This window comes from Boleophthalmus pectinirostris, unplaced genomic scaffold, assembly GCF_026225935.1.
Source record: "Boleophthalmus pectinirostris isolate CB_2022bp ecotype Guang Dong unplaced genomic scaffold, ASM2622593v1 HiC_scaffold_1, whole genome shotgun sequence".
NCBI classification, from domain to species: domain Eukaryota; kingdom Metazoa; phylum Chordata; class Actinopteri; order Gobiiformes; family Gobiidae; genus Boleophthalmus; species Boleophthalmus pectinirostris.
The window spans coordinates 3125353-3150352 of NW_026570970.1; the positions used below are offsets into that span (position 1 = coordinate 3125353).

Consider the following 25000-nt stretch of genomic DNA (forward strand, 5'->3'; position numbering starts at 1 on the left):
TTTTAGTCTTGTTTTGGTCTTGTTTTAGTCATGGTTTAGTCCTGCTTTTGGATCCTGTTGTTGATCCTGGGTCATTCGTGGTTCGTTCCTGGTCTGATCCTGGTCCTGTCTGGTCCTGGTCCTGGTCCTGGTTCAGCGGGACTTGACTTGGACTCGTTGAGTCTGTGATAGTTTCTGTGATTATCTGTGGGGCAGGGCTCAAACTCAAACTGTTCTGTCAAACATTCACTGGGCACAATAAAATCAGACCTGTCAAGTGGAGGACTGATAGTAGTCCTGGTTTAGTCCTGGTTTAGTCCTGGTTTAGTCTTGTTTTTAGTCCTGGTTTAGTCTTTGTTTAGCCCATGTTTAGTACTGCTCTTCATTTCTGCTTTAGTCCTGTTCTAAATTTCTGGTCTAGTCTTGGTCTAGTCTTGGTCTAGTCTTGGTCTAGTCTTGGTCTAGTCTTGGTCTAGTCTTGGTCTAGTCTTGGTCTAGTCTTGGTCTAGTACTGCTCTTAATTTCTGGATTAGTCCTGTTTTAGTCCTGGGTTAGTCCTGCTCCTAGATCTTGTTCAGTCCTGGTTCCATCCAAGTTTAGTCCCGTTACAAATTTATGTTTTAGTCCTGGTTTATTCTTGGTTTAGACCTGGTTTAGACCTGGTTTAGTCCTGTTTTAATCCTGGTTTAGTCCTGCTCTTAATTTCTTGTTTAGTCCCTTTTTTAGTCCTGTTCTAGTCCTATTCTTGTCCTGGTTTAGTCCTGGTCTTAATTTCTGTTTTAGTCCTGGTTTAGTCCTGGTTTAGTCCTGGTTTAGTCTTGTTTTTAGTCCTGGTTTAGTCCTGCAGTTAGGTCCTGACATAGTCTCTGTTTGGTCCAGGTTTAGTCCAGGTTTAGTTCTGGTTTTAGTCCCAGTCTTGATGTGTATCGATTCTCTAATCCGATCACGAAAAAAACTTTAATAAATAATCGTTGAGTTTATCAAAAATGAAACTGTTTATTTTTAGGTCAGAATTTATTTATAGTTTGTTCTTTTTCTTTGCTCTTGTAGGAAATTTTTTTTATTTTTGACTTTATGATTCTGCTCGGTTACAGACGCAGACTAACGACGAAACACTTTCACTCTGCAGTTCATTTATTGCAGTTTTTTGAAGAATTTTGTAGATTTAGAAAAGTTTTTGCGGATTAAATTTGCTCCTGGGTTTTTGTCCTGGTCTTAAATAATTTTTTAAATTTTCCTAAACCTTTTTACTTCAGCGATTTATCGAAGAGGCCCAGATATCGAACTGAAATGTACTGAGAATTTATCCAGATCAGATTTCAGTTTACAAATATCGGTGCAGTCGATATCCTAGTCCTGGTTCAGTCCTGGTTCAGTCCTGGTCTTAATTTCTGTTTTAGTCTTGTTTTAGTTCTGGTTTTAGTCTTTCTTTCATCCTGATTTAGTCCTGGTTTAAGTCTTTGTTTAGACCTGGTTTAGTCCTGTTTTAGTCTTGGTTTAGTCCTGGTTTAGTCTTTGTTTAGACCTGGTTTAGACCTGGTTTAGTCCTAGTTTTAGTGCTAGTTTTAGTCCTGGTTTAGTCTTGGTTTAGTCCTGGTTTAGTCTTTGTTTAGACCTGGTTTATACCTAGTTTTAGTCCTTGTTTTAGTCCTTGTTTGGTCCTGGTTTAGTCCTGGTTTAGTCCTTGGTTTAGTCCTTGTTTTAGTCCTTGTTTAGTCCTTGTTTGGTCCTGGTTTAGTCCTGGTTTTGTCCTAATTTAGACCTTGTTTTTAGTCCTGGTTCAGTCCTGGTTTGGTCTTGTTCTAGTCCTGGTTTAGACCTGTTTTAGACTTGTTTTAGTCCTTGTTTTAGTCCTTGGTTTAGTCCTGGTTCAGTCCTGGTTCAGTCCTGGTTCAGTCCTGTTTTTAGTTCTTGTTTTAGTCCTGTTTTAGTCCTGTTTTAGTCCTGGTTTAGTCCTGGTTTAGTCCTGGTTTAGTCTTTGTTTAGTCCTTGTTTTAGTCCTGGTTTGGTCTTGTTCTAGTCCTGGTTTGTCTAGTCCTGGTTTAGTCCTGGTTTGGTCTTGTTCTAGTCCTGGTTTAGTCCTGGTTTGGTCCTGGTTTGGTCTTGTTCTAGTCCTGGTTTAGTCCTGGTTTGGTCCTGGTTTGGTCTTGTTCTAGTCCTGGTTTAGTCCTGGTTTTATGTCCTTGTACAGTTTTTTTTTTTTTTTTTTTTTTTGTACCGTGTCCTTTTGTTTTTCCAGTTTTTTCATCTCATGTAAAATAATCCAGGTCGGGTTTCAGTTTCCGTGTGTCGTTCCTGTCGATATCCTGCTCCGACTCTGACGTAATAAGACGTTTCCCGAAGCTCACGAGTGTCAGAACGTTTGAACTTTTATTTACTCAGAGCTTTTCTGCGGTGACGTCGGCTGCGGCTGGAGGTAAACAGCAGCTCCGGCCCACGTTTGGAGCGGTTCAGCTTGATTTTACTCCAGTTTCTCGGTCTCTGCTCCGGTATCGGTTCTTCTCGGGTATCGGCGGAGTATCGGAGTCGGTATCGGACGCGAAACTGCCGGATCGGTGCGTCCCTGCTGATGTGTGAAGGATTTAAGAAGAGTTTAACCGTTCAGACGTTTCACACGGACGACCTGGAGTGTATTGCTCAAGGGCACGATCGAAGAGATTCCAACAACGGTATTTAATGACACAAAGTGGTAGTAGTTGTTGTAGTACTGGTAGTAGTAGTAGTAGTTGTGGTAGTTGTGGTAGTTGTGGTACAAGTGGTAGTTGTAGTATTGATTAGTAGTTGTAGTAGTAGTAGTAGTAGTAGTTGTGGTATTGATTGTCATGGTAGTTGTAGTAGTGACAGTATAGTAGTTGTAGTATTGTAGTAGTTGTAGTAGTTGTAGTAGTAGTAGTTGTAGTAGTGGTGGTAGTTGTAGTAGTTGTTGGTAGATGTGGTTGTGGTAGTTGTGGTACTAGTGGTGGTTGAAGTAGGTGTGGTAGTTGTGGTAATTGAAGTAGGTGTGGTAGTTGTGGTAATTGAAGTAGGTGTGGTAGTTGTAGTAATTGTGGTAATTGAAGTAGTTGTGGTAATTGAAGTAGGTGTGGTAATTGTAGTTGTGACAGTTGTAGTAGGGACGGTTGTGATAGTTTAGTAGTGGTAGTTGAAGTAGTGATAGTTGTGACAGTAGTTGTAGTTGTGGTAGTTGTAGTAGTTGTAGTGGTAGTTGTAGTAGTAGTAGTTGTGGTAGTTGTAGTAGTAGTAGTAGTTGTAGTAGTAGTAGTAGTTGTAGTGTAGTATGTAGTTGTGGTAGTAGTGTAGTAGTAGTTAGTGTAGTGTAGTAGTAGTGGTAGTAGTAGTAGTAGTAGTAGTAGTAGTTGTGGTAGTTGTTGTATTAGTAGTAGTAGTTGTGGTAGTTGTAGTTGTAGTAGTGGTAGTTGTGGTAGTTGTAGTAGTAGTAGTAGTGTAGTTGTAGTTGTAGTAGTTGTAGTAGTGGTAGTTGTGGTAGTTGTTGTAGTAGTAGTAGTTGTAGTTGTGGTAGTTGTAGTAGTTGTAGTAGTTGTAGTAGTGTGGTAGTTGTAGTAGTTGTAGTTGTAGTAGTAGTAGTAGTAGTAGTAGTAGTAGTAGTAGTAGTTGTAGTAGTTGTAGTAGTAGTGTAGTAGTAGTAGTAGTAGTTGTGGTAGTTGTAGTAGTAGTTGTGGTAGTTGTGGTAGTTGTAGTAGTTGTAGTAGTTGTAGTATTGATAGTAGTCGCTGTGGTAGTAGTAGTAGTTGTTGTGGTAGTTGTAGTAGTAGTAGTAGTTGTGGTAGTTGTAGTAGTAGTAGTTGTGGTAGTTGTAGTAGTAGTAGTGTGGTAGTTGTGGTAGTTGTAGTAGTTGTAGTAGTTTGTAGTAGTGTAGTGTAGTAGTTTGTAGTTGTAGTAGTAGTGTAGTAGTTGTGTAGTTGTAGTAGTTGTAGGTAGTAGTGTAGTAGTAGTTGTGGTAGTTGTAGTAGTTGTAGTTGTAGTGTAGTAGTTGTAGTAGTTGTAGTGTAGTAGTAGTTGTGTAGTAGTTGGTAGTAGTTGTAGTAGTGTAGTAGTTGTAGTAGTTGTAGTAGTTGTAGTAGTTGTAGTAGTAGTAGTAGTAGTTGGTAGTGTAGTTGTAGTAGTGTAGTAGTAGTTGTAGTTGTAGTAGTTGTGGTAGTTGTAGTAGTTGTGGTAGTGTAGTATAGTAGTAGTTGTAGTGGTAGTTGTAGTAGTAGTAGTAGTAGTTGTAGTAGTTGTGTAGTTGTGGTAGTATAGTAGTGGTAGTGTAGTAGTGTAGTAGTGGTAGTAGTAGTGGTAGTTGTAGTAGTATAGTAGTAGTAGTAGTTGTATGTAGTTGTAGTAGTAGTAGTAGTAGTAGTGTGTAGTGTTGTGTAGTAGTGTAGTAGTTTGTAGTAGTAGTTGTAGTATTGTAGTAGTTGTGTAGTAGTGGTAGTTGTAGTAGTAGTTGTAGTAGTTGTAGTAGTTGTAGTAGTGTGTAGTTGTAGTAGTAGTAGTGTAGTAGTAGTTTAGTAGTAGTAGTTAGTAGTAGTAGTAGTTGTGGTAGTGTGTAGTAGTAGTGTAGTAGTAGTGTGGTAGTAGTAGTAGTTGTGGTAGTAGTAGTAGTTGTGTAGTAGTAGTAGTTAGTTGTAGTAGTGTAGTAGTTGTAGTAGTAGTAGTAGTAGTGTAGTAGTTGTGTAGTAGTTGTGTAGTAGTTGTAGTAGTTGTAGTAGTTGTAGTAGTTTGTAGTAGTAGTTGTTGTAGTAGTTGTGTAGTAGTAGTAGTTGTTAGTGTAGTAGTAGTAGTAGTTGTGGTAGTTGTTTGTAGTAGTTGTAGTAGTAGTTGTAGTTGTTGTAGTAGTTGTAGTAGTTGTAGTAGTAGTAGTTGTAGTAGTTGTTGTCTCAACTTTCAACAACAAAATACAAGTGTTGATTTTCTGAATATTGACGATACAGACTTTAAGACGTTTGTCTCGTCTGTCTCGTTGTTGTTGTGCGTCTGTGTTGTTGTTTGTGCGTCTGTCTCGTGTTGTTGTGCGTCTGTCTCGTTGTTGTTGTGCGTCTGTCTCGTCTGTTTGTTGTGCGTCCTGTCTCGTTGGTTGTTGTGCGTCTGTCTGTTGTTGTTGTGCATCTGTCTCGTTGTTGTGCGTCTGTCTCGTTGTTTGTGCTGTCTGTCTTCGTTGTTGTTTGTGCGTCTGTCCTCGTTGTTGTGCGTTGTGCTGTTGTGTGCATCTGTTGTTGTGCATCTGTCTTGTGTTGTTGTTGTTTGTGTTCGTGTTGTTGTTGTTGTGGTGCGTCTGTCTCGTCTGTCTGTTGTTGTGCGTCTGTCTCGTTGTTGTGCGTCTGTGTTGTGTGTTGTGTTGTTGTGTTTGTTTGTTGTTGGCGTCTGTCTCGTGTTGTTGTGCGTTTGTTGTCTTGTCTGTTGTTGTTGTGTTCTGTTGTGCGTGTGCGTCTGTGTTGTTGTGGCGTCTGTCTCGTTGTTGTTGTGCGTCTGTCTCGTGTTGTTGTGCGTCTGTCTCGTTGTTGTGCGTCTGTCTCGTTGTTGTTGTGCGTCTGTCGTTGTTGTTGTGCGTCTGTCTTGTTGTTGTTGCGTCTGTCTCGTCTGTTGTTGTGTTGTCTGTCTGTCGTTGTTGTTGTGCGTCTGTCTCGTTGTTGTTGTTGTGCGTGTCTCGTTGTTGTGCGTCTGTTGTTGTTGTGTTGTTGTGTCTGTTGTTGTTGTTGTTGTCTGTCTCGTTGTTGTTGTGCGTCTGTCGTTGTTGTTTGTCTGTGTTGTCTGTTGTTGTTGTTGTTGTGCGTTGTCTCGTTGTTGTGCTCTGTCTGTGCGTCTGTCTCGTTGTTGGTGTCTGTGTGTGTTGTGTGTCTGTCGTGTTGTTGTGTGTCTGTCTCGTTGTTGTTGTCTGTCTGTTGTTGTTTGTCTGTCTCGTTGTTGTGCGTCTGTTTCGTTGTTGTTGTGTATCTGTGTTGTTGTTGTGCGTCTGTCTCATTGTTGTTGTGCGTCTGTCTTGTTGTTGTGTGTCTGTGTTGTTGTTGTGTGTCTGTCTTGTTGTTGTGCGTCTGTCTCATTGTTGTTGTGCGTCTGTCTTGTTGTTGTGTGTCTGTGTTGTTGTTGTGTGTCTGTCTTGTTGTTGTGCGTCTGTCTCGTTGTTGTGCGTCTGTCTCGTTGTTGTTGTGCGTCTGTGTTGTTGTTGTGCGTCTGTCTCGTTGTTGTTTGTCTGTCTGTTGTCTGTCTCTGTGTTGTGTGTTGTCTGTTCGTTGTTGTTGTGCGTCTGTCTCGTTGTTGTTGTGCGTCTGTCTTGTTGTTTGTGTCGTTGTCTGTTGTTGTGTCGTCTGTCTCGTTGTGCGTCTGTCTCGTTGTTGTTGTGTGTCTGTGTTGTTGTTGGTGTCTGTTGTCTCGTTGTTGTGTTTGTCTGTCTGTTGTTGTCGTTGTGCGTTGTTGTGTCTTGTTGTGTGTGTCTCTGTTGTTGTTGTGCGTCTGTCTCGTTGTTGTTGTGTGTCTGTCTTGTTGTTGTGTGTCTGTCTGTTGTTGTTGTGCGTCTGTCTTGTTGTTGTGCGTCTGTCTCGTTGTTGTTGTGCGTCTGTCGTTGTTGTTGTGTGTCTGTCTTGTTGTTGTGTGTCTGTCTTGTTGTTGTTGTGTCTGTCTGTGTCTGTCTTGTTGTTGTGCGTCTGTCTGTTGTTGTGTTGTGCTGTCTGTGTGTGTCTGTTGTGTTGTCGTTGTTGTTGTGCTGTCTGTCGTCGTTGTTGTTGTGTCGTCGTTGTGTCTGTCTCTTGTTGTTGTTGTGTGTCTGTCGTTGTTGTTGTTGTGTCTGTCTTGTTGTTTGTGTCTGTCTGTCTGTTGTTGTGTGTCTGTCTTGTTGTTGTTGTGTCTGTCGTTGTTGTGCGTCGTTGTTGTTGTGTGCGTCTGTCTCGTTGTTGTTGTCGTCTGTTCGTTGTTGTTGTGTCTGTCGTCTGTCTCTGTCTGTCTGTTGTTGTTGTGTCGTCTGTCTCGTTGTTGTTGTGCGTCGTCTGTCTCGTCGTTGTTGTGCGTCTGTCTCGTCGTTGTTGTTGTCTGTCGTGTTGTTGTGTGTCTGTCTTGTTGTTGTGTCTGTCTTGTTGTTGTGCGTCTGTCTCGTTGTTGTTTGTCTGTCTCGTTGTTGTGCGTCTGTGTTGTTGTTGTGTGTCTTGTTGTTGTGCGTCTGTGTTGTTGTTGTGTGTCTTGTTGTTGTGCGTCTGTCTCGTTGTTGTTGTGCGTCTGTCTCGTTGTTGTTGTGTGTCTGTCTTGTTGTTGTGTGTCTGTCTTGTTGTTGTGTGTCTGTCTCGTTGTTGTGTGTCTGTCTTGTTGTTGTGCGTCTGTCTCGTTGTTGTTGTTGGTCTGTTGTCTCGTTGTTGTTGTGCGTCTGTCTCGTTGTTGTTGTGCGTCTGTCTCGTTGTTGTTGTGCGTCTGTCGTTGTTGTTGTGCGTCTGTCTCGTTGTTGTGTTCGTCTGTCTCGTTGTTGTTGTGCGTCTGTCTCGTCGTTGTTGTGCGTCTGTCTCGTCGTTGTTGTGCGTCTGTCTCGTCGTTGTTGTGTGTCTGTCTCGTCGTTGTGTGTCTGTCTTGTTGTTGTGTCTGTCTTGTTGTTGTGTGTCTGTCTCGTCGTTGTGTGTCTGTCTTGTTGTTGTGTCTGTCTTGTTGTTGTGCGTCTGTCTCGTTGTTGTTGTGTGTCTGTCTCGTTGTTTGTCTGTCTTGTTGTTGTGTGTCTGTCTTGTTGTTGTGTGTCTGTTTGTTGTTGTGCGTCTGTCTCATTGTTGTTGTGCGTCTGTCTCGTTGTTGTTGTGCGTCTGTCTCGTTGTTGTTGTGTCTGTCTGTGTGCGTCTGTCTCGTTGTTGTGCGTATGTCTCGTTGTTGTGTGTCTCGTTGTTGTTGTGTGTCTGTCTGTTGTTGTGTGTCTTGTGTTCTCTGTTGTTGTTGTGTCTGTCTCGTTGTTGTGCGTCTGTCTCGTTGTTGTGCGTGTCTCGTTGTCTGTCTCGTTGTTGTTGTGCGTCTGTCTCGTTGTTGTTGTGTGTCTGTGTTGTTGTTGTGCGTCTGTCTCGTTGTTGTGTGCGTCTGTCTCGTTGTTGTTGTGCGTCTGTGTTGTTGTTGTGCGTCTGTCTCGTTGTTGTTGTGTGTCTGTCTCGTTGTTGTGTTGTCTCGTTGTTTGTGTGTCTGTCTTGTTGTTGTGTGTCTGTCTTGTTGTTGTGCGTCTGTCTCGTTGTTGTTGTGTGTCTGTCTCGTTGTTGTTGTGCGTGTCTCGTTCGTGTTGTTGCGTCTGTCTCGTTGTTGGTCTGTTCGTTTGTTGTTGTCTGTCGGTTGTTGTGTTGTCTGTCTGTCTGTGTCTGTCTTGTGTTGTGTGTCTGTCTCGTTGTTTGTTGTGCGTCTGTCTCGTTGTTGTTGTGTGTCTGTCTTGTTGTGTGTCTTTCTTGTTGTTGTTGTGCGTCTGTCTCGTCGCTGTTGTGCGTCTGTCTCGTTGTTGTGTGTTTGTCTTGTTGTTGTGTGTCTGTCTCGTTGTTGTTGTGTGTCTGTCTCGTTGTTGTGTGTTGTGTCTGTCTTGTTGTTGTGTGTCTGTCTCGTTGTTGTTGTGTGTCTGTCTCGTTGTTGTTGTGTGTCTGTCTCGTTGTTGTGTGTTTGTCTTGTTGTTGTGCGTCTGTCTCGTCGTTGTTGTGCGTCTGTCTCCTTGTTGTTGTGCGTTTGTCTTGTCATTGTGGTCAGCTCTAAAAATAACTCTGAACAGGAAGTGGTGTGTGGTATCCCAAACGCACACTTCCTGTCTCACACGCCGCTGCTCCTGTCTAAAATTTATCGAAACCCGATACTGATACCGATACCATGATTAGAATATTTAAAATAAATAAGTAAATAAATAAATAATCTCGTTCTTTCTTCAGTAGAATGTGACGTTTGTTTTGTGTTTGTGTGTTTTGTTCCAGGGGCCCGTCTGATCCTGTGCTGTGATGCAGGGGCCCGTGGAAAGCTCAGGGGCCCCGGAGTCCAGCCCCCCCGCAGGTGAGGAGCCCAAAACGACAAACACCACCACCACCACCACCACCACGACGCTACGACAGGGTTTAGACCTGGTTTAGACCCTGGTTTAGACCCTGGTTTAGTCCCTGGTTTAGTCCCTGGTTTAGTCCCTGGTTTAGTCCTGGTTTAGACCCTGGTTTAGTCCTGGTTTAGACCCTGGTTTAGACCCTGGTTTAGTCCCTGGTTTAGTCCCTGGTTTAGTCCCGGTTTAGACCTGGTTTAGTCCTGGTTTAAACCCTTGTTTAGTCCTGGTTTAGACCCTGGTTTAGACCCTGGTTTAAACCCTGGTTTAGTCCTGGTTTAGACCCTGGTTTAGACCCTGGTTTAGTCCCGGTTTAGACCTGGTTTAGTCCCGGTTTAAACCCTGGTTTAGTCCCGGTTTAAACCCTGGTTTAGTCCTGGTTTAGTCCTGGTTTAAACCCTGGTTTAGTCCTGGTTTAAACCCTTGTTTAGTCCTGGTTTAGACCCTGGTTTAGTCCTGGTTTAGACCCTGGTTTAGTCCCTGGTTTAGTCCCTGGTTTAGTCCCTGGTTTAGTCCCGGTTTAGACCTGGTTTAGTCCTGGTTTAAACCCTTGTTTAGTCCTGGTTTAGACCCTGGTTTAGACCCTGGTTTAAACCCTGGTTTAGTCCTGGTTTAGACCCTGGTTTAGACCCTGGTTTAGTCCCGGTTTAGACCTGGTTTAGTCCCGGTTTAGACCTGGTTTAGTCCCGGTTTAAACCCTGGTTTAGTCCTGGTTTAGTCCTGGTTTAAACCCTTGTTTAGACCCTGGTTTAGACCCTGGTTTAGTCCCTGGTTTAGTCCCTGGTTTAGTCCCAGTTTAGTCCCGGTTTAGTCCCGGTTTAGTCCGTCTTCGTTCCAGGTTTTAAAGCTTTTAGAACAAATGTAAAATATAAAACCGTCGGATTTTTCGTTTTCGTCGTCTTTTTCGTTTCTGTTTAAACTGAAGTGACAGTTCACAGCACCTGTCACACTGTCACAGCACCTGTCACACTGTCACAGCACCTGTCACACTGTCACAGCACCTGTCACACTGTCACAGCACCTGTCGGACCGTCAGGGACAAACCTCGTCCAGATTAAACAGAACACCAGATTAGTGAGGCCGAGTTCACAAAAGACGACGGCGGCACTTTCTCCGGCTCAGTCTGTGTCTGGCTGCTCTTGTGGCTGACGATCTGACACACTGAGCAGCTTTTTCACTTTTAAACTGTTTAATTCACATTTTTAAGTCGACACAATTAATAAAATTCCTGCACATCTCACCACATTTGTCAAGTTGTTGTGTAGGACTGTGCAAAAATATCAAAATATCGATATATCGTTTTGTTTAATGTGATGATACAGTATCGATATCGTGGGCTGCTGTATCGATATATCGTCAAGAATATTTTTAGGTAGATTTTACTAAATTAATTTGTGTAAGAGCCCAGTCTGTGCAATTAATTGACACACAAATCGAAATTGTGATCAAAATTCAAACGATCTCCAGCTGAAACGATAAAATTTAACATTTATGTTGTAATATTTTTTGTTTAAATAAGTGTATTTATTTTATTTTTTAATTTAGAGATTGTGGAACAGCTGGATATAGAGTTTATTTTGGATATATTTTTGTTTTTCTATGTCTTATTTCATGTTCAAAGTTTATTTTATTTTATTAATTTTGTTTTATTCGTCGCAAAACTGGTCTAAGGTTCATATCTGCAGCCTGAATTTATTTTTAATTAGAATTTTTTGCGTAAATTATCAATAACAAAGTGTATTTTTTTTGTTTTTTTTTGGGGGGGGGGTTGGGAAATGCTGAATAAAATGCATCGTGTAACTTAAAAAATAAAAATAATAGTGATTTAAATATTGACCAAAATAATCGTGACTGGGGATGTAACCAGAGGCGGCGCAACCGTTAGGCAAAAGTAGATGTTCTCATGGGGCCCCCAAACCTGGAGGGGCCCCCAACTAATTTCCCTCAGAGCAATTTGATTTTCTCTCAATGAAATTAAATGGGAGTATTTTACTTTTAAACAATAATTATTAAAAAAAATAAATAAAATCATCATCATTTGTAATGGATGTAAACAAAAATGTAAATATACTTGCAAAAAACATTAAAACTACTTTCAATTCACATTAATTTAAATAAACAGAGATGTGTGTCTCAAGAACAATGGCAAAAACCAGACAATAAATATATTTAAAACAAAACAAAACAAAAAATAGTGGGTTATAGTCAATCTGTGTGTCATTCGTTCATTTGTTTTTCTAAATAAAAACAAAAATAAGAAAATGAAAACAGTTTTCTTCATTATTTGTCTCCAAAACCAAAATAAAAAAACAGATAAAGATTTGTTTTTTCAGTTTTTGATTTTGTGTTTAAATGAAAAATGGAAAAAACAAAAAATGTTTTGAATAATAAACAGTTTTCAGTCCTGGTCTGGTTCCGAACCTGGTTCAGTCCTGTCTCAGTCCTGGTTTAGTCCTGTTTCAGTCCTGTTTTAGTCCTGTTTTAATCCTGTTTAGTCCTGTCTTAGTCCTGTCTTAGTCTGTCTTAGTCTGTCTTAGTCCTGTTTAGTCTTAGTCCTGTCTTAGTCCAGGTCCCAGTCCAGTCCCAGTCCAGGTCCCAGTTCCAGTCCCAGTCAGTCCAGGTCCCAGTCAGTCCAGTCTAAGTCCCAGTTAAGTCCCAGTCTAAGTCCCTAAGTCCCTAAGTCCAGTCTAAGTCCCAGTCTAAGTCCCAGTCTAAGTCCCAGGACCTGGTCTCAGTCCTGGTCCCTGTCCAAGGTTTAATCCGGGTTTAGTCCGTTATCTGTTTTTTTCCATTTTTCATTTAAACATAAAATCGAAAACTGGAAAAAAAAAAACGAATCATTATTTGTTTTTTAAATTTTGGGTTTTGGAAACAAATAATGAAAAAATAATATATTTTTTCATTTTCTTATTTTTGGTTTTATTTTGAAAAACAAATGAACGAACGACACACAGATTCTCCATATTATTGTGAGACTTTTGACGATACGATTTCACGATATTTAGTTTTTTGTTACAACCCTAATCGCGATGATGATTTTCATGTTCATTTTGTTTCTATGGATACGTCATAGCTTTACCTGGAATGTTCCGCAGTGTGACATTAAACGGCTCTTTTACATTTATTCAATTGCAGGAGGTTTTATCGCTCGAAAATACCGAGGAAAAACATCAGATCTGACCTGGAACATGGTCCGGTTTTGTCTCCATGAAGCTAAAAAAGGTTTAATGCCGTAGTGTGGGACATTCCAGACAAAACAATTACATGTCTCCACCGGAAAAGTTACACAATGCAGCTTTAAACCTAAAAGTCTGAGTCTGAGTTTGAGTTTGTTTGTTTGTTTGTTTGTGGCAGAACGCCGGCGCCGTCTGTGGGCTCAGAGCCGAGACTCGCTGTGGCAGTCCTCCCCAAAACCAGGACCGCACCGGGATCTCAACCAGGACCTGAGCCAGAACCAGGACCCGGGCAGCGAACAGCACAATGGTCAGTACCGCAGCGGCCCCTGGTGGAGGACAGCGGGTATGACAGGAACCAGGACTGGACCAGGACTGGACCAGGACTGGACCAGGGCTGGACCAGGGCTGGACCAGGGCTGGACCAGGGCTGGACCAGGGCTGGACCAGGGAACCAGGACTAAACCAGGACTGACCCAGGACTGAGTGTCTTGACGGGCCTGGAGGTGCACCCGCGTAGACTGTCGGGTGATCAGGACTGAGACTGGGACTGAGACCGAGACTGAGGCCGTTACCAGACCAGAACTGAGATCATGACTGAGACCGGTTTAGACATGGTCTAGGCCTGGTTTTGACCTGCTTTAGACCACGTTCAGTCCTGTTTCAGACCTGTTTCAATCCTGATTTTAGTCCTGATTTTAGTCCTGGTTTAGTCCTATTTTAGTCCTGGTTCAGTCCTGTTGTAGTCTTGTTTTAGTCCTGGTTTAGTCTCGTTTTAGTCTAGTTTTAGTCCCTGGTTGTAGTCCCTGGTTTAGTCCTGGTTTAGTCCCGGTTTAATCCAGGTTTAATCCAGGTTTAATCCAGATTTAGTCTCGTTTTAGTCCTGGTTTAGTCCCTGGTTTAGTCCCTGGTTTAGTCCTGGTTTTAGTCCCTGTTTTAGTCCTGTTTCTGTAGAACTTACACTAAATTAGATTTTTATCTGTATGAGTCTTTACCAACTTGCGTTCTGATCTCTTTTTCTTATTTTTCACACTTCCTGTTCTGCAGACTGGTGTTTAGAACCAAAATAAAAGCGCAGATTTCAAAATAAAAGTACATATATTCAAACATATTTCTAGAATAATCCAATAATAAAGTCTGATCTGAGTTTTTCTGGCATAAGAGAAACGTGGTTATCAAAAACGCCTCGTGACGCGTTTGATAAGATTAAATATTAAAATTCCGTAAACACGACCTCCACAGACACGAGGGAAACACGTTCAACTCAAACACGACTTTTACTGATAACGACTAAAAAAAAACTGTTTTATTCTGAATAAACATGAGACGTGATCAACAGAAAGAAGAACGAGCCTCACGTGACTCCAACATTTGGGTTTAAACCTAAAATGTGTCTCTGATCTGAACGTTTCTCCCTAAACCCCAGAACCTGCAGCATCATGAGTCAGTGCTAGTGCAGCGTCATGAGTCAGTGCTAGTGCTAGTGCAGCGTCATGAGTCAGTGCTAGTGCAGCGTCATGAGTCAGTGCTAGTGCAGCGTCATGAGTCAGTGCTAGTGCAGTGCAGTGCTAGTGCAGTCATGAGTCAGTGTAGTGCAGTGAGTGCTAGTGCAGTCATGAGTCAGTGCTAGTGCAGCGTCATGAGTCAGTGCTAGTGCGTCAGCGTCATGAGTCAGTGCGTCAGTGAGCGTCAGTCGGTGTAGCGCAGTCAGTGCAGCGTGAGTCAGTATGAGTGCAGCGCGTCAGTGTCATAGTGCAGCGTCAGTGCAGTCATGCAGTCAGTAGTCTCAGTGTCAGCGTCATGAGTCAGTGCTAGTGCAGCGTCATGAGTCAGTGCTAGTGCAGCGTCATGAGTCAGTGCTAGTGCAGCGTCATGAGTCAGTGCCAGTGCAGCATCATGAGTCAGTGCTAGTGCAGCGTCATGAGTCAGTGCTAGTGCAGCGTCATGAGTCAGTGCTAGTGCAGCGTCATGAGTCAGTGCTAGTGCAGCATCATGAGTCAGTGCTAGTGCAGCGTCATGAGTCAGTGCTAGTGCAGCATGAGTCATGAGTCAGTGTCAGTGCAGTGCAGCATCATGATCAGTCAGTGCGTCAGTGCAGTGCAGCGTCATGAGTCAGTGCTAGTGCAGCATCATGAGTCAGTGCTAGTGCAGCGTCATGAGTCAGTGCTAGTGCAGTGCGTCATCATGAGTCAGTGCAGTGCAGCGTCATGAGTCAGTGCCTAGTGCAGCGCAGTCATGAGTCAGTGCAGTGCTAGTGCAGCGTCATGTCAGTGCAGTAGTGCAGCGTCATGAGTCAGTGCAGCGTCATGAGTCAGTGCAGTGCAGCATCATGAGTCAGTGCAGCGTCACGAGTCAGTGCTAGTGCAGCGTCACGAGTCAGTGCTAGTGCAGCGTCACGAGTCAGTGCAGCGTCATGAGTCAGTGTCAGTGCAGCAGTCATGAGTCAGTGCTCAGTGCAGCAGCGTCAGTGCTAGTGCGCGTCATGATCAGTGCTAGTGCAGCAGTCAGTGCAGTCAGCGTGTCAGTGCAGTGAGCGTCATGAGTCAGTGCAGCGTCATGAGTCAGTGCTAGTGCAGTCGTCAGCATGCAGTCATGAGTCAGTGCTAGTGCAGCATCATGAGTCAGTGCTAGTGCAGCGTCATGAGTCAGTGCTAGTGCAGCATCATGAGTCAGTGCTAGTGCAGCATCATGAGTCAGTGCTAGTGCAGCATCATGAGTCAGTGCTAGTGCAGCATCATGAGTCAGTGCTAGTGCAGCGTCATGAGTCAGTGCTAGTGCAGCATCATGAGTCAGTGCTAGTGCAGCGTCATGAGTGCAGTCAGTGCAGTGCAGCTGAGTGTCAGTGCAGTCGTCATGAGTCAGTGCTAGTGCAGCCTCTGCAGCTCAGGGACGAGATCTGGAGGTTTGAAGCTTCACATGAGACAAGAACAGAAACTGAGACAAACGCAGGACGTGTTTCTGTGTCTCTGTCTGCAGGTGTAAGACTCTGGAGACACAGGGTCAGAGGTGATTATTAGGGCCTGACTAGGGACGGGCATTTGATAAAATTTTCTTCATCGATCGTCGGAAGAATTAACGATCGATTATCGATTAATCATTAACGTTTTTATATTAAAATGATCATCATTATTATTACTATCTGCACTAATCTGCATAAATAAATTCAACTTTACGACATATAAACATAACGACTCTAGATCCACATCAGCTGTTTGACATTATAATGTGTTTAATTCAGTTTTGTTCAAATCTCACAGAAACAAAACTTAAAACCACATCACTAATTTACATAAACTAAGTGAAGATAAAACTCCAGCTCTTGTGTCGCTGATGTGGTTCAACTTGTGTTGGATTAAAAGACATGACTCAGGTGAATACAGGTCAGTGTGACCAGATTTGTGTTTGTCAAAACCAGGACAGCGTACGGGGGGAGGGGGGCGGGGCCTCGTCATCCACATTGAGCGACTCTCACCTGGAAAAACTTTTTCATGTTTTTCTGTGTCCTGGTGCTTTGAGGTCCCTGACACACTGGACACTGACACATATGTGCTGTTTTGTTCACTGTGCACATGGACTCACACTAGGTCTGGGCGATATGGATCAAAAAATATATCTCGATATATTTTTGCTATATCTTGATATACGATATATATCTCCATATCTGTACAGGAAAAAAAACAAAAAAAACAAATTCCACAAGGTCAAAGTTCATACAGGAACATTTAAGATTCACAAAACAACATAAATAAAAAACTAATTAAAACAATAAATAAAGACAACTCAACTCACTCAATTCCACCATGAGCTCCTTCAGCAGAAGAAGCTCAGGATGTTCCTTATTTTAACAGATCCATGTTATTATCCAGCGTCAGGATCTGAGGTTTAATCCCACAATCCACTGCAGATCAAACCCAACGATTCCAAACACTGTTGTACAAGTGACACTGCAGCAGATTATTTATTAAAATCATCTGCATAAATAAACTTTACAATAAATAAAACATAACGACTCTAGAGCCACATCAGCCTGTTTGAGATAATCATGTGTTTAATGCAGTTTTGCGCACGTGTGTTTACATTTTACAGAAACAAAGCGTAAGCGCATGACTCATTTGCATAAACAGCACTTCTCCTGCAGCTCAGCTCGTTTAGCTTCTTTCGGATTAAAGGACGCGACTCGGTGGAACATGAGGATGTGCTGCTGATGGTTTTGTCTGTAAATGGTGGAAAAGGTTCGTGGAGCTTGAAGCTTTTCACTGGCACCAACTTTCGGCGTTAATGGCGACAGTGACGAGTGAAGGAGACTCGAGCGAACAAAATCAGGGAGGCGACGAGAGAGAAGATAAACAAAGCGAAACGCCGAAATCTAAATTGAATAAAAGCATTATATTGATATATACGATATGTCAGAATTCATATCGATATATTTAAAATATCGATATATCGCCCACCCCTAACTCACACTTGTCCCGATCGAGACGGAAAGCGGAGAATTTCTTGTACAAGTCATCGTTAAATGCGCATTTGTGTTTCAACCGATTGTTTGTGTCTCACTCCTTCTGGTGCAGAGACGCTACGAGAGACGCTCAGTTTAATGTCCCAATGAAAGGAAATGAAAACCTGAACATTTGAATCACTTTATAAAAAAAAAAAAAAAAAAAAAACCCAGACAGGTAGAACAGGATATGGAAAAACAGACTTTGGTCTCCCTACACGACGCACAGCAGCCTACATTCAGTTTGCCGATTAAAAATGAACGTAATCGACAAAATTCTTAATGATCAATTATCGATTAATCGACTAATCATGCCCATTCCTAGGCCTGACGGATTTATTTGTTGGCCGTTATGAGCACTTGGAGACATATCGGCTCTTGGCCTAAATCTTGCCGGTCTGGATTGATGGTCCACGTGTGCAGGTTCTGCCTCGTTATAAAGATCCGACTCTCTACACTGAGACCATTGAATCCAGTTTACAGACACATACATGTCTGTGTGTGTGTGTGTGTCTGTGTGTGTGTCTGTGTGTGTGTGTGTGTGTGTCTGTGTGTGTGTCTGTGTGTGTGTGTGTGTCTGTGTGTGTGTGTCTGTGTGTGTGTGTGTCTGTGTGTGTGTGTGTCTGTGTGTGTGTGTGTGTGTGTGTGTGTGTCTGTGTGTGTGTGTGTGTCTGTGTGTGTGTCTGTGTGTGTGTGTGTGTGTGTGTGTGTGTGTGTGTCTGTGTGTGTGTGTGTGTGTGTGTGTGTGTGTCTGTGTGTGTGTGTGTCTGTGTGTGTGTCGTGTGTGTGTGTGTGTGTGTGTGTGTGTGTGTCTGTGTGTGTGTGTGTGTGTGTGTGTGTGTGTCTGTGTGTGTGTGTGTGTCTGTGTGTGTGTGTGTGTGTCTAACGTTGTTGTTGTTGTTGTGTGTTTCAGGGCGGGTCCCACATAAGATCAGCAGTTGGCTCTCCGAGTGCAGGTACGTCACACTGGGTCCAAACAGGAAGTGTGCATGTGGGCACTTCCGGCTCCATCGACTCTGGCTCCGGTTCTTTTTGTTTTGTTTGTCTGGTCTGTCTGTTCCTGCTGCTCTGAGCCTCGTCTTTTTTCTCTTAAATGTTCACATTAACCCTCGACACATGATCCTGGGGTTTTTATTTTCTTATTTTGTCTGTAAGTAAATAAATTCCCGTTCGTAATCTGGGAGTGGCTTCAAAGTCAGCCCTGTACCCGCAGGCCTCGATGAGCTTCATTTGACTGGAGCTGAACACTGGGGGGGGAACACACTCTTAAGGTTCGTTCACACCAAAGCGTCAAAGTGTCCAGTTTCTATGTGAAGTCGATGTGGACGCGCGACTACAGCGTCCTGCGTTTTTGTGGCGCGTCTTGAGCGTTTTGGCTCTAGACGCGCGTCCGAGGCGTCGGCGTCAAGAAGTTGAAAATGCTGAACTTTTTGCGTCAGACTCGGCGCGTCGACCAATCAGGGACGAGTGTCCAGAGACGCAGCGACGTTATTATCAGGAAGAAAAAACCCCAGGAACACAAACATGAACGGAACATAAATATATACACACCACAAACACCGGACTAAACAGGGATACACCGGACTAACAGGGACTTAAACCGGGGACGGACTGAGACTAGAGACCGGGACTAAGGACTAAACAAGGACTAAACGGGACTAAAAAGACTAAGACCGGGACTAGACCGTGATTAGACCGGGGACCTGATTAGACTAGGACTAGACTGGTATTGGACCAGGACTAGACCGGTATTAGCCCAGGACTAGACCGGACCAAACTAGGACTAGAACTAAACCCGACTGGGACTAAACCCACGAATAGACCGGGACTAGACCGTGATTAGACTAGGACTAGACCGGTATTGGACCAGGACTAGACCGGTATTAGCCCAGGACTAGACTGGGACCAAACTAGGACTAGACCGAGACTAAACCACGACTAGACCGGGACTAGACCGTGATGAGACTAGGACTAGACCGGTACTGGACCAGGACTAGACCGGGACCAAACTCTAGGACTAGACCGAGACTAAACCATGACTAGACCGGGACTAGACCGGTATTAGACCAGGACTAGACCGGGACCAAACCACGACTAGACTGGGACTAGACCGGTATTAGACCAGGACTAGACCGGGACTGATCCAGTGTCATTAGTGGAGTATAAATATAAACTGGCTCCAGTCGTCGAGTCGATTTCCTCCGCTGATGTTTTATGTCATAAAAACTCTAAAGTCTCTCAGTCTGGTCTGACATTGTTTCGGGTAAAGATCTGGACCGGGCTCTTGTTTCCAGGGCAACGGACGCGCGTCAAGTATTTTTGTCCCGTTCGTCCACGGCGTCAAAGACACGAGCGTCGGGGCGTCTGAACTCAAATGAAAAGGCTCCAAATAGAAACGTCAAGGTGTTTTTTGACGCCCATTAACCCGAGATTTTATTAAAGTGAAACCCGCAGCCGCCCGGACCCGTGAACATTCCACCTGTTTCCCGCTCGTACATGAGATGAATCACACACAGATTAAAAACATTCTAACTGAAGCGTCCATCAGAATATGAACTGAAACGTTACGACTTTAAGAACGACAATCACGAAATGAAATGGAACAGTTTCACTTTCTTCAGAACGAACGCGAACTCACAGACGCGACGCGACTGTTGAAACTTCACAGGCAGAAGAAACATTCATCGAGATGTTGGACTTTTGCGCCGCACAGGACAAACTGAACCAGGACTAAACCAGGACTAAACCAGGACTAAACCAGGACTAAACCAGGACTAAACCAGGACTAAACCAGACTAAACAGGACTAAACCAGGACTAAACCAGGACTAACAAAACCAGGACTAAACCAGGACTAAAACCAGGACAACCAGGACTAACCAGGACTAACCAGGACTAAACCAGGACTAAAACCAGGACTAAAACCAGGACTAAAACCAGGACTAAACCAGTACAGGACTAAACCAGGACTAAGCCAGGACTAAACCAGGACTAAACCAGGACTAAAACCAGGACTAAACCAGGACTAAAACCAGGACTAAAACCAGGACTAAAACCAGGAAAACCAGGACTAAAACCAGGACTAAACCAGCACAGAACTACGACTAAACCAGGACTAAACCAGGACTAAACCAGGACTAAACCAGGACTAAACCAGGACTAAACCAGGACTAAACCAGGACTAAACCAGGACTAAAAACCAGGACTAAACCAGGACTAAACCAGGACTAAACAGGACTAAAAACAGGACTAAACCAGGACTGAACTAGGACTAAACCAGGACTAAAAACAGGACTAAACCAGGACTAAACCAGGACTAAACCAGGACTAACTACGACTAAACCAGGACTAAAACCAGGACTAAAACCAGGACTAAAACCAGGACTAAAACCAGGTCTAAACCAGGAAACTTAAACTTGGACTAAAGAGAACCCCAAGCCCGTGGAGCATGGTGTCTGCAAAATGCGATGGGACGACGGCTGCTCTTCGCTCAGTGGCGTGGAAGACGCCGGTCTTTAAAGTCCTGGTTAGTCCTGGTTTAGTCCTGGACTTTTAGTCCTGGTTTAGTCCTGGTTTAATAGTTCTGTTTAGTCCTGGTTTAGTCCTAGTTTTCATAAGTCTGGTTTTAGTCCTGGTTTAGTCCTGGTTTTTAGTCCATATTTTTAGTCTTGGTTTTAGTCCTGGTTTTAGTCCTGGGTTTTACTGGTTTTAGTCCTGGTTTAGTCCTGGTTTAGTCCTGGTTTAGTGGTTTAGTCCTGGTTTAGTCTGGTTTAGTCTTGGTTTAGTCTGGTTTAGTCCTGGTTTAGTGGTTTAGTCGTAGTCCTGGTTTAGTCCTGGTTTAGTCTTGGTTTAGTCCTGGTTTAGTCTGTTTAGTGGTTTAGTCTGGTTTAGTCTTGGTTTAGTCTTGGTTTAGTCTTGGTTTAGTCTTGGTTTAGTCTTGGTTTAGTCTTGGTTTAGTCTTGGTTTAGTCTTGGTTTAGTCCTGGTTTAGTCTCTGTTTAGTCCTGGTTAGTCTCTCTTAGCTTGTCTGAGGACACTTTTGTTGAGGTTAAAGTTTAAATTTCATTTCCAGTTAAATGTGACTCGGTGTGAACGACGTCGCAAAAAAAAAAAAATCTGATTTCACAAAGAAAAAATCAAAATTTAGCTTTAACCCTGAAGCCTGAACAGAGACGTAGACTTATTTATATCTTCTCTCTTTCTCTATCAGTATGTGTCCTCCCTCGCTCCTCCCCTTCTCACTTTCTCTCTCTCTCTCTCTGTCTTTCTTTCTCACTCTCTTCTGTCTCTGTCTTTATCTCTTTCTCTCTCTCTCTGTGTGTTTTTCTCTCTCTCTATCTTTCTCTTCTCTTCACTCTCTCTGCCCTCTCTCTTCTCTCTTCTCTCTCTGTTTCTATCTCTCTCTTCTCTCTTCTCTCTTTCTCTCTCTCTCTTCTCTCTTCTCTCTCTCTCTTCTCTCTTCTCTCTCTTTCTCTCTTCTCTCTTTCTCTCTTCTCTCTCTTCTCTCTCTTTCTCTCTTCTCTCTCTCTCTCTCTCTCTCTCTCTTTCTCTCTTATCTCTCTCTCTCTCTTCTCTCTCTCTCTCTCTCTCTCTCTCTCTCTCTCTTCTCTTCTCTCTCTCTCTTCTCTTCTCTCTCTTCTCTCTCTCTCTCTCTCTCTTCTCTCTCTCTTCTCTCTTTTCTCTTCTCTCCTCTCTCTCTCTTCACTCTCTTCTCTCTCTTCTCTGTCTCTCTCTCTCTCTCTTCTCTCTCTCTCTCTCTCTCTTCTCTCCTTCTTTTTTTCTTCTGTGTACTTACAGTGTGTTTGGAGCAGAGCAAACAGATGGAGCAGGGCGGGGAACAGGTCGAGCGAGCGAACGAGTGTGTGTGTGTGTGTGTGTGTGTGTGTGTGTGTGTGTGTGTGTGTGCATATACACGTGTGTACATGTGTGTGTGTTCTTATCAGCTGACCCGTTCACACCCTCGGCACACGGGGGGAGAGGGGTGTGTGTGTGTGTGTGTGTGTGTGTGTGTGTGTGTGTGTGTGTGTGTGTTTCGTGACCTGTGTGTGTGCTGCTTTTAAACACTCTGGTTTTCTTCTGTTTCCACGCAAAAATTCTACAGTGTCAAATCTCCACTGACACAAGAAAAAACTTGGGCAAAATTTAAGATCTAAACACTTAAATTTATCAGAAAGTGACTTAAAAGTTGTGAAATTTTCAGTTCGTGCAGCGAGATCGTTTCACTCGTTCGTTCTCTTCACATAAACTTCAAAAAACAAAATCTAGTCAAGTTAAGACGACTTGAATTAATAAAGTTTGATCATGATTTGACAAAATTTCACTCGACAGTAAAATTATCTGCAGTGGAAACAAGAATACATCTTGTTGCACTTAAAATCAGAAAAACAACAACTTTTTAAATAAGAAACAAAATCAAATGTTGCTTGAATGAAGAAAAACACTTATTCCACTAAACTTTATAATAAGTTGTAGTAATAATGACTTTATTAATCCTTTGTTCATATTTGTTCATTGTTACTAAAATATCAGTTTGGCACAAGTTACTTGTTTTTCATCTTTAACTAAACATTAGTTGTTTGCTTTATTACTGTTAACTAACATTGTATTAATATTTGTTCATATTTATATTGATGTGAGACGCACTGTAAAATATTTGCAGTTGTTAATAAATATCATAAGAAATATTTGTAAATAGTTAAAATTACTGTTCCAACTTTATAATAAGACGCCTACACTTATATTTATATATTAAATTACTAATATATTCATTAACTTTATTATTCAGATTCTCTGAGGAGAGATTCATGTGGAGAAAAGCAGAATCTCAGTTTAATAACAGTTAAAAAATCATGTGTTATTCACTTTTATATTAACATAGTTTGTAAATAACATTTAAATAATGTGAAAATAACTATTAATTAATGCTATAAATACATTTAGTTCAGTATTAACCATATTAATACAGTATTAGTTAATAAATTGTTTTCTGTTAATTAAAACATTAATACACAGATTTTGTGCAAACAACTAATGTTTAAAGGTTCAGTCAAGTGTTAACGGAGGAAACAGGGTCAGATTTTTGACATTCAAATGTCTCTTATTCAGAAACTAGAGGAACTATTGAAATAAGTAAAGTATCAGAATGTAGGAAAGAGTTACACTCCAACAGGGTCAAGTTAAACCTGTGAGATTCTTTCAAGTTCAAGACAAAAAAATTTAAAAACTCATGTTGGTAACGGAGGGAATGAAATATGCAGCACTTTTTGGTCAATAAATCCAAACAGTGATAACTCTTGGTTCTCACTTACATATCCTTAACAAACTGGTTTGAATATTTGCTTCATATAGTTTTCTACCATATGGTACAAGATTAGGTTGAAAAACCTCTGACTTTTTGACTCATGAGATTTTTTATTAAGAAAGTTCATGGTAACGGAGGGAAAAGTAACGGAGGGAAAATTGTACAAACAAGTAGAAGGTGCAGGATTTTACATCATTTGTCGCTTTTTTCTTCTGAATACTTTAATATTACTTCAAAATGAAAGAAACTATTTCTATAAAATATGTCAGTCCTTCCAAGAACATTTTTTATCATTTTAAATACTTTTTTTTTTTTTTTTAAATCCTGTCCCTTCATCAACAGTTCAAAGATGGAATAACACAAGATATGATGAAATACAAACATTTATTTACATGATTTTCAGGTCTTTGAAATTTGGGAAATAATTTTTGTTCCATGTTTCATTCATGGTCTGTTTAAAACATATGGAACTTTAGAACCAAAAATGGAACAGAAAAAAGGTCAACAGTTTGATAAACTCGAGTACATATGTATCTGTTCAATACATTTTTATATCAGATGAATTCACTTGAGTTTTTGGCCTTGTTGTTTACTTCTGTTTGACCGGGACCTTAGTTAATAATGAAAAATATTAGTATTAACTTGTGCCAAATCAATATTTTATTAACAATTAATAAATATTAACAAGGGGTTAGGGAATGATTAGTTTGCTGTTTATTATAAAGTGTTAACAGTAATTTGAAAGTTGTTTTAATTTATCTAGACATTGTTTTTTCAGTGTAAACTAGAATAGAAGTGTTTCAGAACGAGTAAGTCGATAGTAAAGCTGAAAACCAGATGAAAAACCTGATGTAAGTTTTAAATTCTTGGTCAGATCAGAGACTTTTGCAGTGTGGAGTTTTTCTGTGTGGAGTTTGCATGTTCTCTCTGTGTCTCTGTGGGTTTTTCTTTCATAAAACCTGCACCAAAGAACAAATCCTCCAGTTCAGTTTTGACCCGGACGAGTTCAGGTCTGGAGCTGGGACCCGGGCGCGCTGCAGGTCGACCTGGAGCGCGGGTTGAAGGACGAGTCAAACATAAACAATGATTTTCCGTCTCACGTTGATCAATAAAGAAAAGCGCTGCTGTCGAGTTTGTGACGCGTGATTGGCTCGTTCACCTTGGGGCAGGAGGGGGAGGGGGGGTTTTACTCTTTTTATTTGCGGTTGTAGTTTTTTTTTTCCTTCCGTGGGCCCCGTGTTACGGCGGAAGCTTCCTGAGCGCTCTGCTGCGTCGCCGTAGCAACAGGTGGAGGGCCGGGGCCAAGATGGCAGCGGCGCGGGGCCCGACAGGGACGTGAGGGCCATGGCAAACAGACGTTACACAACAGTTTATGTGCTCAGCGCTGTCCTGAAGTTTGTCCCACTGATAACACGCGCTTGTGTAAGAGGCACAGCGGAGACGCGCTCAGGAGCCGCTGACAGTGCTCAGGAGCCACGCTCAGGAGCCACGCTCAGGAGCCGCTGACAGGAACATCCAAGAGCGTTCAGGAGCCGCTTTCAGGAGCCACCGTCAGGAGCGTTCAGGAGTGTAAGGAAACGCGCTCAGGAACTGCTATCAGGACTGTTCAGGAGCTGCTGTCAGGAACATCCAAGAGCGTTCAGGAGCCACTATTCAGGAGCCGTTCGGGAGCCGCTTTCAGGAGCCACCGTCAGGAGCCACCGTCAGGAGCCGCGTTCAGGAGTGTGTAGGAGAAGCGTTCAGGAGCCGGTGTCAGGAGCGTTCATCTGCTCGTTAGACTCCAGGAGACTGAGCTGTGGTTCCTGTGAGGAGGTTCTTCATTTTCTTGTGAGGAGGTTCTTCAGTTTCTTGTGAGGAGGTTCTTCAGGTCTGGAGGAGGAGAAGTTGGGGCAGGATGGTTCTTCCTGTTCCTCCTGTTCGTCCTGTTCGTCCTGTTCGTCCTGTTCTTCCTGTTCGTCCTGTTCGTCCTGTTCGTCCTGTTCGTCCTGTTCGTCCTGTTCCTCCTGTTCCTCTGTGTTCTCCTCGTGTCTGATGATTCCTC

At 42.6% G+C, this 25000-nt stretch overlaps 1 protein-coding gene across 4 annotated transcripts in view; it reads left to right on the forward strand.

Moving 5' to 3' along the window:
• Positions 1-25000, forward strand: part of itprid2 (ITPR interacting domain containing 2) — a 65663-nt gene that overhangs the window by 1289 nt on the left and 39374 nt on the right. For all 4 annotated transcript variants that reach the window (XM_055148777.1, XM_055148786.1, XM_055148791.1 and 1 more), the window contains exons 2-4: positions 8877-8952; positions 12347-12475; positions 17574-17616. In XM_055148777.1, coding sequence (XP_055004752.1) covers positions 8901-8952; positions 12347-12475; positions 17574-17616 — 224 coding nt within the window. In that variant the 5' untranslated portion in view covers positions 8877-8900. The remainder of the gene's footprint in view (positions 1-8876; positions 8953-12346; positions 12476-17573; positions 17617-25000) is intronic.